Source organism: Oncorhynchus keta, chromosome 1, assembly GCF_023373465.1.
Source record: "Oncorhynchus keta strain PuntledgeMale-10-30-2019 chromosome 1, Oket_V2, whole genome shotgun sequence".
Taxonomy (NCBI): Eukaryota; Metazoa; Chordata; class Actinopteri; order Salmoniformes; family Salmonidae; genus Oncorhynchus; species Oncorhynchus keta.
In genome coordinates, this window is record NC_068421.1 from 43,168,527 (window position 1) to 43,182,129 (window position 13,603).

Here is a 13,603-nt window from a genome sequence, read left to right on the forward strand (position 1 = left end):
TAATATAGCGTAGCATGTAGTCCACCATTGTTCTCATAGCGTGTGGAGCCTAGGGCCTGTATCCATCTCGGAGTAGGACATCTCAGAGTAGGAGCGCTGATCTAGGATCTGTCCATATAATCTTATTGATTAGGACCATAAAGTTTAAAACAGATTCTAGATCAGCGCCGGAGTGGACAGTGTGATGTTTTCTCCAACCAGGCTCCCAGTGAGTACGAGGCCAACCCCGAGCTGCTGTTCTACCGGGTCACCCACCTGAACCGCGGACAGCAGTACCTCATCTGGGCCGCCGCCGTCACCACCGCCGGACGGGGGAACATCAGCGACAAGGTCACTGTGGAGCCTGCTGGGAAGGGTGAGTCCTCCACGGGGCTGTCGGGAGGAAGGGCGCACGGGGATGGCGTTTAAGGGGGTTGGTTAACCTCATGGCTTTTTGTTCCCCCTCCGTCCATCACTCTATCACAGATGTTTCCCTGGCTCTCCCCCTCTCACTCTGTGTTCATTCTCTTCTTTTCTCTCTTCCCTTTCTTTTTCCCCCCTCTCTCCCTCTCTCCTTCTCCTCTCTCTATTCATCGCTCCTATTTCTCTAACCCTCCATCTCCTCTCTCTCTCTCTCTCTCTCTCTCTCTCCCACTTTTTCTCACTCCTCTTTCTTGTCATTTCTGTCCATCCTCTCCTGATTGATAGGGAGTGTGCTGTCTGACAGAGGCCAGTGTTCTTAATGAGGATATGAGGAGCTAAGGGGGAACTGCTGAGATGAGCTAACCTGCGCTGGATGGGGGAGGGAGGGAGGGAGACCTGGTTAATACCCGGGCAGCAGAGGGTCTGACTGGGCAAATGAGGCGGGCAGTATAATCAATGGCCTTTGGATTGAAGAGAGGGCGAGAGGGAGAGAAAATGAGTAAGGGAGTGCACACGCTCCTTTCTTCCTGCGACTGGCTCTGTCTCTTTCTCTTGTGTGTGTGTGTGTGTGTGTGTGTGTGTGTGTGTGTGTGTGTGTGTGTGTGTGTGTGTGTGTGTGTGTGTGTGTGTGTGTGTGTGTGTGTGTGTGTGTGTGTCTCTCTCTCTGTGCCAGCTGATAAGCAGCAGTAGTAAAAGGCTGTGTGCTCCAGGCTGGCCCACTCAATACTGCATTCAGCCACAGCACAAGAGCACAAGGGCACTTGCATTAAGACGTCAAGAGTGCAAAAGACAGTGGGATGGAGGGAGGTAGGGATGGAGGGAGGTAGGGAGGGAGGTAGGGAGGGAGGGAGGGAGGGAGGGAGGGAGGGAGGGAGGGAGGGAGGTTTGTGTGCCTGAGACTCCAAATGCAAACAGGTTCCATGTGAATGAAAACAGGCCATTGCTGTTGTCACATTCATTTGATCAGATATGCTCCCTCTTTTCTAATCCTTTTGTTCCTTCGTTGTTGAAATGTGTTTGAACCTGTCCCCTTACGCTTAACCTGTACTGACCTGTACTGACCTGTACTGACCTGTATTGTACATTGATTGATTACATGAAAATACATCAAATATTCAAGTTAATTAGTATACTGTTGACTAGATTTGAACAACAGACCTATTACCTCTCAAAGCAACTCTTTCTCAACTTGTGTCACAACCCTCCCTCAGCACCAGCTAAGATCCTATCGTTCGGAGGTACGGTGACCACTCCCTGGATGAAGGAGGTGAGGCTACCCTGCAGCTCAGTGGGCGAACCCACCCCCACCATAAAATGGACCAAAGACAGGTGAGACCCTAACCTCCTCAGCCCCTCCTCTCTGTCAGTCCCCCCCGACACACTACCACCATGACTACCTCCCTCCATCTCTAGAACCCCGACTCCACCATCCACTGGACCAGTGTTGATATCAGTCTCTCTCTCTCTCTCTCTCTCTCTCTCTCTCTCTCTCTCTCACCTCTCTCTCTCTCTCTCACCCTCTCTCTCTCTCTCTCTCTCTCACCCTCTCTCTCTCTCTCTCTCTCTCTCTCCCTCTCTCTCCTCTCCCTCCCTCCTCTCTCTCTCTCTACCTCCCTCTCTCTCTCTCCTCCCTCTCTCTCCCCTCTCTCTCAGTGAGGACACAGCCATCCCGGTAACTCTGGACGGTCAGAGGCTCATCATGGCCAATGGCACGCTGGTCCTGCGCTCGGTGAAAGCTGAGGATTCTGGGTACTACACGTGCACGGCCACCAACATGCTGGGCTTTGACACCATCATTGTCAACCTGCTGGTGCAAGGTGAGCCCCCAGCGCACTGTCAGCCCCCTCCTTTTATTGGTCAACCAGTTGTGATGTGCTGACCATGTCTGTCCCCCCCACCGTAGTTCCTCCGGACCAGCCCCGTCTGACTGTCTCCACCACCTCCTCCACCTCTATCACCCTGGCCTGGATCCCCGGGGACAACGGAGGATCCTCCATCAGAGGTATATACAAGTGTGTGTGTGTGTGTGTGTTATTGCAACATAGTTTCAATAATATATAGAACTTGTCTCGCAGCTCTGGTATATAAAGCTTTTTTGAGGCCTTTGCTCACAATTCATTCTGTGGCAGCACAATGACCAAACGATATACTGTATGTGAGGAGGCTCTTGATCATATCATTGATCATGAACACTGGTGAGGAGGAGAGAGGCAAGGAAAATGACAGTGAAGATACATTAGAGGAGGAAGTGTCAGAAGTTGAAGACAACAAAGAATATGATCCAGACCAATAGTCAACCGATGTGGAACAATCCAGTGATGAGGAAGAGGGTCCTGCTGAGGTTGTTGTTACATTCCAGTGATGAGGAAGAGGGTCCTGCTGAGGTTGTTGTTACATTCCAGTGATGAGGAAGAGGGCCCTGCTGAGGTTGTTGTTACATTCCAGTGATGAGGAAGAGGGTCCTGCTGAGGTTGTTGTTACATTCCAGTGATGATGAGGTTGTTACATTCCAAGAGGGTCCTGCTGAGGTTGTTGTTACATTCCAGTGATGAGGAAGAGGGTCCTGCTGAGGTTGTTGTTACATTCCAGTGATGAGGAAGAGGGCCCTGCTGAGGTTGTTGTTACATTCCAGTGATGAGGAAGAGGGCCCTGCTGAGGTTGTTGTTACATTCCAGTGATGAGGAAGAGGGTCCTGCTGAGGTTGTTGTTACATTCCAGTGATGAGGAAGAGGGTCCTGCTGAGGTTGTTGTTACATTCCAGTGATGAGGAAGAGGGTCCTGCTGAGGTTGTTGTTACATTCCAGTGATGAGGAAGAGGGTCCCTGAGGTTGTTGTTACATTCCAGTGATGAGGAAGAGGTTGTTGTTGTTACATTCCAGTGATGAGGAAGAGGGCCCTGCTGAGGTTGTGAGGTTGTTGTTACATTCCAGTGATGAGGAAGAGGGTCCTGCTGAGGTTGTTGTTACATTGATGAGGAAGAGGGTCCTGCTGAGGTTGTTGTTACATTCCAGTGATGAGGAAGAGGGTCCCTGTTACATTCCTGAGGTTGTTGTTACATTCCAGTGATGAGGAAGAGGGTCCTGCTGAGGTTGTTGTTACATTCCAGTGATGAGGAAGAGGGTCCTGCTGAGGTTGTTGTTACATTCCAGTGATGAGGGAGAGGGCCCTGCTGAGGTTGTTGTTACATTCCAGTGATGAGGAAGAGGGTCCTGCTGAGGTTGTTGTTACATTCCAGTGATGAGGGAGAGGGTCCTGCTGAGGTTGTTGTTACATTCCAGTGATGAGGAAGAGGGTCCTGCTGAGGTTGTTGTTACATTCCAGTGATGAGGAAGAGGGTCCTGCTGAGGTTGTTGTTACATTCCAGTGATGAGGAAGAGGGTCCTGCTGAGGTTGTTGTTACATTCCAGTGATGAGGAAGAGGGTCCTGCTGAGGTTGTTGTTACATTCCAGTGATGAGGAAGAGGGTCCTGCTGAGGTTGTTGTTACATTCCAGTGATGAGGAAGAGGGTCCTGCTGAGGTTGTTGTTACATTCCAGTGATGAGGAAGAGGGTCCTGCTGAGGTTGTTGTTACATTCCAGTGATGAGGAAGAGGGTCCTGCTGAGGTTGTTGTTACATTCCAGTGATGAGGAAGAGGGTCCTGCTGAGGTTGTTGTTACATTCCAGTGATGAGGAAGAGGGCCCTGCTGAGGTTGTTGTTACATTCCAGTGATGAGGAAGAGGGTCCTGCTGAGGTTGTTGTTACATTCCAGTGATGAGGAAGAGGGTCCTGCTGAGGTTGTTGTTACATTCCAGTGATGAGGAAGAGGTCCTGCTGAGGTTGTCCTGCTGAGGTTGTTGTTACATTCCAGTGATGAGGAAGAGGGTCCTGCTGAGGTTGTTGTTACATTCCAGTGATGAGGAAGAGGGTCCTGCTGAGGTTGTTGTTACATTCCAGTGATGAGGAAGAGGGTCCTGCTGAGGTTGTTGTTACATTCCAGTGATGAGGAAGATGAGGTTGTTGTTACATTCCAGTGATGAGGAAGAGGGTCCTGCTGAGGTTGTTGTTACATTCCAGTGATGAGGAAGAGGGTCCTGCTGAGGTTGTTGTTACATTCCAGTGATGAGGAAGAGGGTCCTGCTGAGGTTGTTGTTACATTCCAGTGATGAGGAAGAGGGCCCTGCTGAGGTTGTTGTTACATTCCAGTGATGAGGAAGAGGGTCCTGCTGAGGTTGTTGTTACATTCCAGTGATGAGGAAGAGGGTCCTGCTGAGGTTGTTGTTACTGAGGTTGTTGTTACATTCCAGTGATGAGGAAGAGGGTCCTGCTGAGGTTGTTGTTACATTCCAGTGATGAGGAAGAGGGTCCTGCTGAGGTTGTTGTTACATTCCAGTGATGAGGAAGAGGGTTACATTCCTGCTGAGGTTGTTGTTACATTCCAGTGATGAGGAAGAGGGTCCTGCTGAGGTTGTTGTTACATTCCAGTGATGAGGAAGAGGGTCCTGCTGAGGTTGTTGTTACATTCCAGTGATGAGGAAGAGGGCCCTGCTGAGGTTGTTGTTACATTCCAGTGATGAGGAAGAGGGTCCTGCTGAGGTTGTTGTTACATTCCAGTGATGAGGAGAGGGTCCTGCTGAGAGGGTCCTGCTGAGGTTGTTGTTACATTCCAGTGATGAGGAAGAGGGTCCTGCTGAGGTTGTTGTTACATTCCAGTGATGAGGAAGAGGGTCCTGCTGAGGTTGTTGTTACATTCCAGTGATGAGGAAAGAGGTCCTGCTGAGGCTGTTACATTCCAGGTTGTTGTTACATTCCAGTGATGAGGAAGAGGGTCCTGCTGAGGTTGTTGTTACATTCCAGTGATGAGGAAGTTACATTCCAGTGGGTCCTGCTGAGGTTGTTGTTACATTCCAGTGATGAGGAAGAGGGTCCTGCTGAGGTTGTTGTTACATTCCAGTGATGAGGAAGAGGGTCCTGCTGAGGTTGTTGTTACATTCCAGTGATGAGGAAGAGGGTCCTGCTGAGGTTGTTGTTACATTCCCAGTGATGAGGAAGAGGGTCCTGCTGAGGTTGTTGTTACATTCCAGTGATGAGGAAGAGGGTCCTGCTGAGGTTGTTGTTACATTCCAGTGATGAGGAAGAGGGTCCCTGTTACATTCCAGTGATGAGGAAGAGGGTCCTTGTTGTTGTTACATTCCAGTGATGAGGAAGAGGGTCCTGCTGAGGTTGTTGTTACATTCCAGTGATGAGGAAGAGGGTCCTGCTGAGGTTGTTGTTACATTCCAGTGATGAGGAAGAGGGTCCTGCTGAGGTTGTTGTTACATTCCAGTGATGAGGAAGAGGGTCCTGCTGAGGTTGTTGTTACATTCCAGTGATGAGGAAGAGGGTCCTGCTGAGGTTGTTGTTACATTCCAGTGATGAGGAAGAGAGGTTGGTTACATTCCTGAGGAAGAGGGTCCTGAGGTTGTTGTTACATTCCAGTGATGAGGAAGAGGGTCCTGCTGAGGTTGTTGTTACATTCCAGTGATGAGAAGAAGTTGTTGTTACATTCCAGTGATCCTGCTGAGGTTGTTGTTACATTCCAGTGATGAGGAAGAGGGTCCTGCTGAGGTTGTTGTTACATTCCAGTGATGAGGAAGCGGGTCCTGCTGAGGTTGTTGTTACATTCCAGTGATGAGGAAGAGGGTCCTGCTGAGGTTGTTGTTACATTCCAGTGATGAGGAAGAGGGCCCTGCTGAGGTTGTTGTTACATTCCAGTGATGAGGAAGAGGGTCCTGCTGAGGTTGTTGTTACATTCCAGTGATGAGGAAGAGGGCCCTGCTGAGGTTGTTGTTACATTCCAGTGATGAGGAAGAGGGTCCTGCTGAGGTTGTTGTTACATTCCAGTGATGAGGAAGAGGGTCCTGCTGAGGTTGTTGTTACATTCCAGTGATGAGGAAGGGTCCTGCTGAGGTTGTTGTTACATTCCAGTGATGAGAAGAGGGTTGTTGTTACATTCCAGTGATGAGGAAGAGGGTCCTGCTGAGGTTGTTGTTACATTCCAGTGATGAGGAAGAGGGCCCTGCTGAGGTTGTTGTTACATTCCAGTGTTGTTGTTACATTCCAGTGATGAGGAAGAGGGTCCTGCTGAGGTTGTTGTTACATTCCAGTGATGAGGAAGAGGGTCCTGCTGAGGTTGTTGTTACATTCCAGTGATGAGGAAGAGGGTCCTGCGATGCTGAGGTTGTTGTTACATTCCAGTGATGAGGAAGAGGGTCCTGCTGAGGTTGTTGTTACATTCCAGTGATGAGGAAGAGGGCCCCCTGCTGAGGTTGTTGTTACATTCCAGTGATGAGAAGAAGAGGGTCCTGCTGAGGTTGGTTACATTCCTGATGAGGAAGAGGGTCCTGCTGAGGTTGTTGTTACAATGAGAAGAGGGCCCTGCTGAGGGTTGTTACATTCCCAGTGATGAGGGAGAGGGTCCTGCTGAGGTTGTTGTTACAATCCAGTGATGAGGGAGAGGGTCCTGCTGAGGTTGTTGTTACATTCCAGTGATGAGGAAGAGGGTCCTGCTGAGGTTGTTGTTACATACATAAAAGATCTAACACAACATTAGGTGATAATATATGTATTGTTATGGATTTATAATCAGCTATAATGGGGCGGTCATTTTGGACCGGGAACACAGAATGAATTAACAGGAAACGAACACAACGGGGAGGGTTAATGCTTTTCTCTCATCCTCTGTCTGTCTCTCTGCTTGCCCTCTGTCTGTCTCTCTGCTTGTCCTCTGTCTGTCTCTCTGCTTGCCCTCTGTCCGTATCTCTGCTTGCCCTCTGTCCGTCTCTCTGCTTGCCCTCTGTCTGTCTCTCTGCTTGCCCCATGTCTGTCTCTCTGCTTGCCCCCTGTCTGTCTCTCTGCTTGCCCCCTGTCTGTCTCTCTGCTTGCCCCCTGTCTGTCTCTCTGAATTTGTCCCCCCTGTCTGTCTGAAAATCTGCTTGCCCCCTATTTCTGTCTTCAAAACTGCTTGACCCCTGTCCGTCTCTCTGCTTGCCCCCTGTCTGTCTCTCTGCTTGCCCTCTGTCTGTCTCTCTGCTTGCCCTCTGTCTGTCTCTCTGCTTGCCCTCTGTCTGTCTCTCTGCTTGCCCTCTGTCTGTCTCTCTGCTTGCCCTCTGTCCGTCTCTCTGCTTTGCCCTCTGTCCGTCTCTCTGCTTGCCCTCTGTCCGTCTCTCTGCTTGCCCTCTGTCCGTCTCTCTGCTTGCCCTCTGTCCGTCTCTCTGCTTGCCCTCTGTTTGTCTCTCTGCTTGCCCTCTGTCCGTCTCTCTGCTTGCCCTCTGTACGTCTCTCTGCTTGCCCTCTGTCTGTCTCTCTGCTTGCCCTCTGTTTGTCTCTCTGCTTGCCCTCTGTCCGTCTCTCTGCTTGCCCTCTGTCTGTCTCTCTGCTTGCCCTCTGTTTGTCTCTCCATTCTGTCTCTTTGTTAGTTTGCATACCGTGCTATCTTTTGATTGACTGGTGTCCACTCTGTTTTGGTTGCCAGTTAAAGGAGCTGTCGCATTGCTTATCTGACTACCGGTACTACGCGTGTGTTCAGTGTGTGTGTTCAGTGTGTCTATTTGTTCAGTGAGCTCTATTTTAACAAACCTAATGCGATGGTAAATCTAACTGCTGGCGGTGGAGCTTTAGGTCCAGGGGCTTCCGAAATGTTGCTGTTTCCACAGCCCTTATTATGAGCGCAATAGCTGACGGTGGCCACTCACTCATTGGCCAATCAAGGCATTCCGTGTATACGTTAGTCTCAAGTTCTGTAAGTTATGGATGGTCTTCGCGTTGTCATCCAACTCCAAATTGCCTGGGGGGCACAGAATATTATCATCCAAGTCCATCGTTGATTGCTACTACAGTTTATTTAACCTGTTGCGACGAGCAATCCCGTATCCGGGAGCGTAATTATAGCCTCAAGCTCATTACCATAACACAACGTTAACTATTCATGAAAATCGCAAATGAAATGAAATAAATATATTGGCTCACAAGCTTAGCCTTTTGTTAACAACACTGTCATCTCAGATTTTCAAAAAATGCTTTTCAACCATAGCTACACAAGCATTTGTGTAAGAGTATTGATAGCTAGCATAGCATTAAGCCTAGCTTTCAGCAGGCAACATTTTCACAAAAACAAGAAAAGCATTCAAATAAAATAATTTACCTTTGAATAACTTCGGATGTTTTCAATGAGGAGACTCTCAGTTAGATAGCAAATGTTCAGTTTTTCCAAAAAGATTATTTGTGTAGGAGAAATCGCTCCGTTTTGTTCATCACGTTTGGCTAAGAAAAAAAAACGAAAATTCAGTCATTACAACGGCAAACTGTTTTCCAAATTAACTCCATAATATCGACAGAAACATGGCAAACGTTGTTTAGAATCAATCCTCAAGGTGTTTTTCACATATCTATTCGATGATAAACCACTCGTGGCAGTTTGGTTTCTCCTCTGAACAAAATGGAAAAATGCACGCACCTGGAGATTACGCAATAGTTTCGACGGAGGACACCGAGCGGACACCTGGTGAATGTAGTCTCTTATGGTCAATGTTCCAATGATATGCCTACAAATACGTCACAATGCTGCAGACACCTTGGGGAAACGACAGAAAGTGTAGGCTCATTCCTTGCGCATTCACAGCCATATAAGGAGACATTGGAACATAGCGCATTCAAAATCTGGCTCACTTCCTGTATGACATTTCATCTTGGTTTCGCCTATAGCATTAGTTCTGTGGCACTCACAGACAATATCTTTGCAGTTTTAGAAACGTCAGAGTGTTTTCTTTCCAAAGCTGTCAATTATATGCATAGTCAAGCATCTTTTCGTGACAAAATATCTTGTTTAAAACGGGAACGTTTTTCATCCAAAAATGAAATACTGCCCCCAGAGGTTCAAGAGGTTAATACCGTATGCTACAATAACGAGTGACAGCAACAACTGTGAGACTCAGAATTGAGCTCAGTTGCATCCTGTTTTCATTGCTCCTTATTGAGATGTTTTATTGGAGTCCACCTGTGTTAAATTCAATTGATTGGAAAGGATTTGGAAAGACACACACATGTCTATACAAGGTCCCACAGTTGACAGTGCATGCCAGAGCAAAAACCAAGCCTTGAGTTCGAAGAAATTGTCCGTAGCACTCCGAGACAGGATTGTGTCGAGGAACAGATCTGGGGATGGGTACCAACAAAGAACACAGTGGACTCCATCATTTTTAAATGGAAGAAGTTTGGAACCACCAATACTCTACATAGAGCTTGGTCAGGGAGGTGACCAAGAACCCGTTGGTCACTGTGACAAAGCTCCAGACTTCCTCCGTGGAGATGAGAGAACCTTCCAGAAGACAACCATCTCTGCAACACTCCACTATTCATGCCTTTATGGTTGAGTGGCCAGACGGAAGCCACTCCTCAGTAAAAGGTATATGACAGCCCGTTAGGCGTTTGGCAAAAGGAATCTAAAGGACTCTCAGACCGTTAGAAACAAGATTTTCTGATCTGATGAAACCAAGATTGAACTATTTGGCCTGAATGCCAAGCGTCACATCTGGAGGAAACCTGGCATCAACCCTACAGTGAAGCATGGTGGTGGCAGCATTATGCTGTGGGGACGTTTTTCAGCAGCGGGGACTGGGAGACTAGCACAGAGAGATCCTTGATGATAACCTGCTCCAGAGCGCTCAGGACCTCAGACTGGGGTGAAGGTTCACCTTCCAACAGGACAACGACCCGAAGCACACAGCCAAGACAACGCAAGAGTGTCTTTGGAACAGGTCTCTGAATGTCCTTGAGTGCCAAAGACACAGCCCGGACTTGAACGCAATCGAACATCTCTGGAGAGACCTGGAAATAGCTGTGCAGCGATGCTCCCCATCCAACCTGAGAGAGTTTGAGATGATCTGCAGAGAATAAATGGAGAAACTCCCAAATACAGGTGTGCCAAGCTTGTAGCGTCATACCCAAGAAGACTTTAGGCAGTAATCGCTGCCAAAGGCACTTCAACAAAGTTCTGAGTAAAGGATCTGAATACTTCTGTAAATGTGATATTTCTGTTTAATTATACTTTTTTAAAAACATTCTACAAGCCTGTTTATGGGATATTGTGTGTAGACAACAATTGAATCAATTTTAGAATTAGTCTGTAACGTAAGAAAATGTGTAAAAGTCAACGGGTATGAATCATTTCTGAATGCACTGTAGATTAAAAGTGGATGTCTGATTACTTGGTGAATGCATTGGTCTTAAATATCCCCACCAAATTGGAACTTTGGCACGCATTTCGAAGAAGCGCACCTCAGCTAGCAAGCTTTGTTAGTTTGCATGCCGTGCTCTATGTTTATTGACTGGTGTACACTCTGTTTTGGTTCCCAGTTAAGGAGCTGTCACATTGATTATCGGACTGTGTGTGTGTTCAGCGTGTGTTCAATTTGCAGTGTGCGTATTAGTTCAGTGTACTCTGGTAAATGACCATCTCCTAGCCCTAGGGTTTAGAAATATAAGAGTGACGATTTTAACAGGTCAAAACTGCAGACAAGTGTGCGTTTGACGATTGCGCTGGCGTAACGCCAGCCAGAAATAGAGCCCATTGTGTGTATACAGTCATGGCCAAAAGTTTTGAGAATGACACAAATGTAAATTTTCACAAAGTCTGCTGCCTCAGTTTTTATGATGGCAATTTGCATATACTCCAGAATGTTATGAAGAGTGATCAGATGAATTGCAATTAATTGCAAAATCCCTCTTTGCCATGCAAATGAACTGAATACCCCAAAATACATTTCCACTGCATTTCAGCCCTGCCACAAAAGAACCAGCTGACATCATGTCAGTGATTCTCTCTTTAACACAGGTGTGAGTGTTGACGAGGACAAGGCTGAAGACCAGTCTGTTATGCTGATAGAGTTCGAATAACAGACTGGAAGCTTCAAAAGGAGGGTGGTGCTTGACATCATTGTTCTTCCTCGGTCAAACATGGTTACCTGCAAGGAAACACGTGCCATCATTGCTTTGCACAAAAAGGGCTTCACAGGCAAGGATATTGCTGCCAGTAAGATGGCACCTAAATCAACCATTTATCGGATCATCAAGAACTTCAAAGAGAGTGGTTCAATTGTTGTGAAGAAGGCTTCAGGGCACCCAAGAAAGCCCAGCAAGTGCCAGGACCGTCTCCTGAAGTTGATTCAGCTGTGGGATCAGGTCACCACCAGTACAGAGCTTGTTCAGGAATGGCAGCAGGCAGGTGTGAGTGCATCTGCACGCACAGTGAGGCGAAGACTTTTGGAGGATGGCCTGGTGTCAAGAAGGGCAGCAAAGAAGCCACTTCTCTCCAGGAAAAACATCAGGGACAGACTGATATTCTGCAAAAGGTACAGGGATTGGACTGCTGAGGACTGGGGTAAAGTCATTTTCTCTGATGAATCCCCTTTCTGATTGTTTGGGGCATCCGTAAAAAAGCTTGTCCGGAGAAGACAAGATGAGCGCTACCATCAGTCCTGTGTCATGCCAACAGTAAAGCATCCTGAGACCATTCATGTGTGGGGTTGCCTCTCAGCCAAGGGAGTGGGCTCACTCACAATTTTGCCTAAGATCACAGCTATGTATAAAGAATGGTACCAACACATCCTCCGATAGCAACTTCTCCCAACCATCCAGGAACAGTTTGGTGACGAACAATGCCTTTTCCAGCATGATGGAGCACCTTGCCAAAAGGCAAAAGTGACAACTAAGTGGCCCGGGGAACAAAACATCAATATTTTGGGTCCATGGCCAGGAAACACCCCAGACCTTAATCCCATTGAAAACTTGTGGTCAATGCTCAAGAGGCGGGTGGACAAGCAAAACCCCACCAATTCTGACAAACCCCAAGCATTGATTATGCAAGAATGGGCTGCCATCAGTCAGGATGTGGCCCAGAAGTTAATTGACAGCATGCCAGGGCAGATTGTAGAGGTCTTAAAACAGAAGGATCAACACTGCAAATATTGACTCTTTGCATCAACTTCATGTAATTGCCAATAAAAGCCTTTGACACTTATGAAATGCTTGTAATTATACTTCAGTATTCCATAGTAACATCTGACGAAAATATCTAAAGACACTGAAGCAGCAAACTTTGTGGAAATTAATATTCATGTCATTCTCAAAACTTTTGGCCACGACTGTTATACGCCTTTTTGACATGCAGTCTTTGATTCACGTTGTCTGTGTTAGACTAATACAATCTCTACAAATACTAGACTAATACAATCTCTACAAGACTAATACAATCTCTGTAAGTTTATTGTCTGTCCCTCTGGCTGTCCAACTGTCCGTCTGTCCTTTCGTCCATTCATCTGTCTATCTGAGGGAGACGGAGAGGGAGACGGAGAGGGAGAGGGTGTCGGAGAGGGAGAGGGAGTCGGAGAGAGAGAGGGAGTCGGAGAGAGAGGGAAAGGGAGAGAGCATAAGAGATGGAGAGAGCATAAGAGAGGGAGAGAGCATAAGAGAGGGAAACGCATAAGAGAGGGCATAAGAGAGGGAGAGAGCATAAGAGAGGGAGAGAGCATAAGAGAGGGAGAGGGCATAAGAGAGGGAGAGAGCATAAGAGAGGGAGAGAGCATAAGAGAGGGAGAGAGCATAAGAGAGGGAGAAAGGGAGAGAGCATAAGAGAGGGAGAGAGCATAAGAGAGGGAGAGAGCATAAGAGAGGGAGAGAGCATGAGAGAGGGAGAGAGCATAAGAGAGGGAGAGAGCATAAGAGAGAGAGAGAGCATAAGAGAGGGAGAGAGGGAGAGAGCATAAGAGAGGGAGAGCGAGATGAGAGAGAGTTATAAACAGACTATAAATCCAAGGCAGCTGATTATGACTGCAGACGCCATAATGTGTTCTCATTTGCATATATGCCCAGTCAGCGCCGTCCCGAACCCAGCTGGGAGCTTCTGGGAAAGTAATGGCGGCATAGAACAGTCATGAATGCAGCCTTCTCCATCTGGATCTTTGGTAGTGGAGGAGATGTGTGATGCACCATTGTCCTCTGGTGTTTTCCAGCGGTACTGACACAATGAAATATGAACCAGCTGAATGAGCCAGCTGAATATAGCAAAAATATATGGGTATATCTGGTGCATTTAAATGTTAAATTATTTACATGTAATGTATTTTTTTCTCATTTTCTCGATCTGTATCATGCACTGCAGTTCAACAGAAGGTTGAAGTCTGAAAAT

General features: G+C 47.4%; 1 protein-coding gene across 5 annotated transcripts in view; it reads left to right on the forward strand.

The window, feature by feature from the left end:
- The window catches only part of LOC118376447 (cell adhesion molecule DSCAML1), a 201,554-nt gene that overhangs the window by 177,701 nt on the left and 10,250 nt on the right, over positions 1–13,603 (forward strand). For 4 of the 5 annotated variants that reach the window (XM_052525506.1, XM_052525515.1, XM_052525512.1 and 1 more), the window contains exons 22-25: positions 202–355; positions 1,614–1,731; positions 2,056–2,219; positions 2,306–2,404. In XM_052525506.1, the coding sequence (XP_052381466.1) occupies positions 202–355; positions 1,614–1,731; positions 2,056–2,219; positions 2,306–2,404 (535 nt within the window). Of the gene's footprint in view, positions 1–201; positions 356–687; positions 782–1,613; positions 1,732–2,055; positions 2,220–2,305; positions 2,405–13,603 lie in introns of those variants that run through there. The other variant, XM_052525525.1, reaches the window with a different exon arrangement.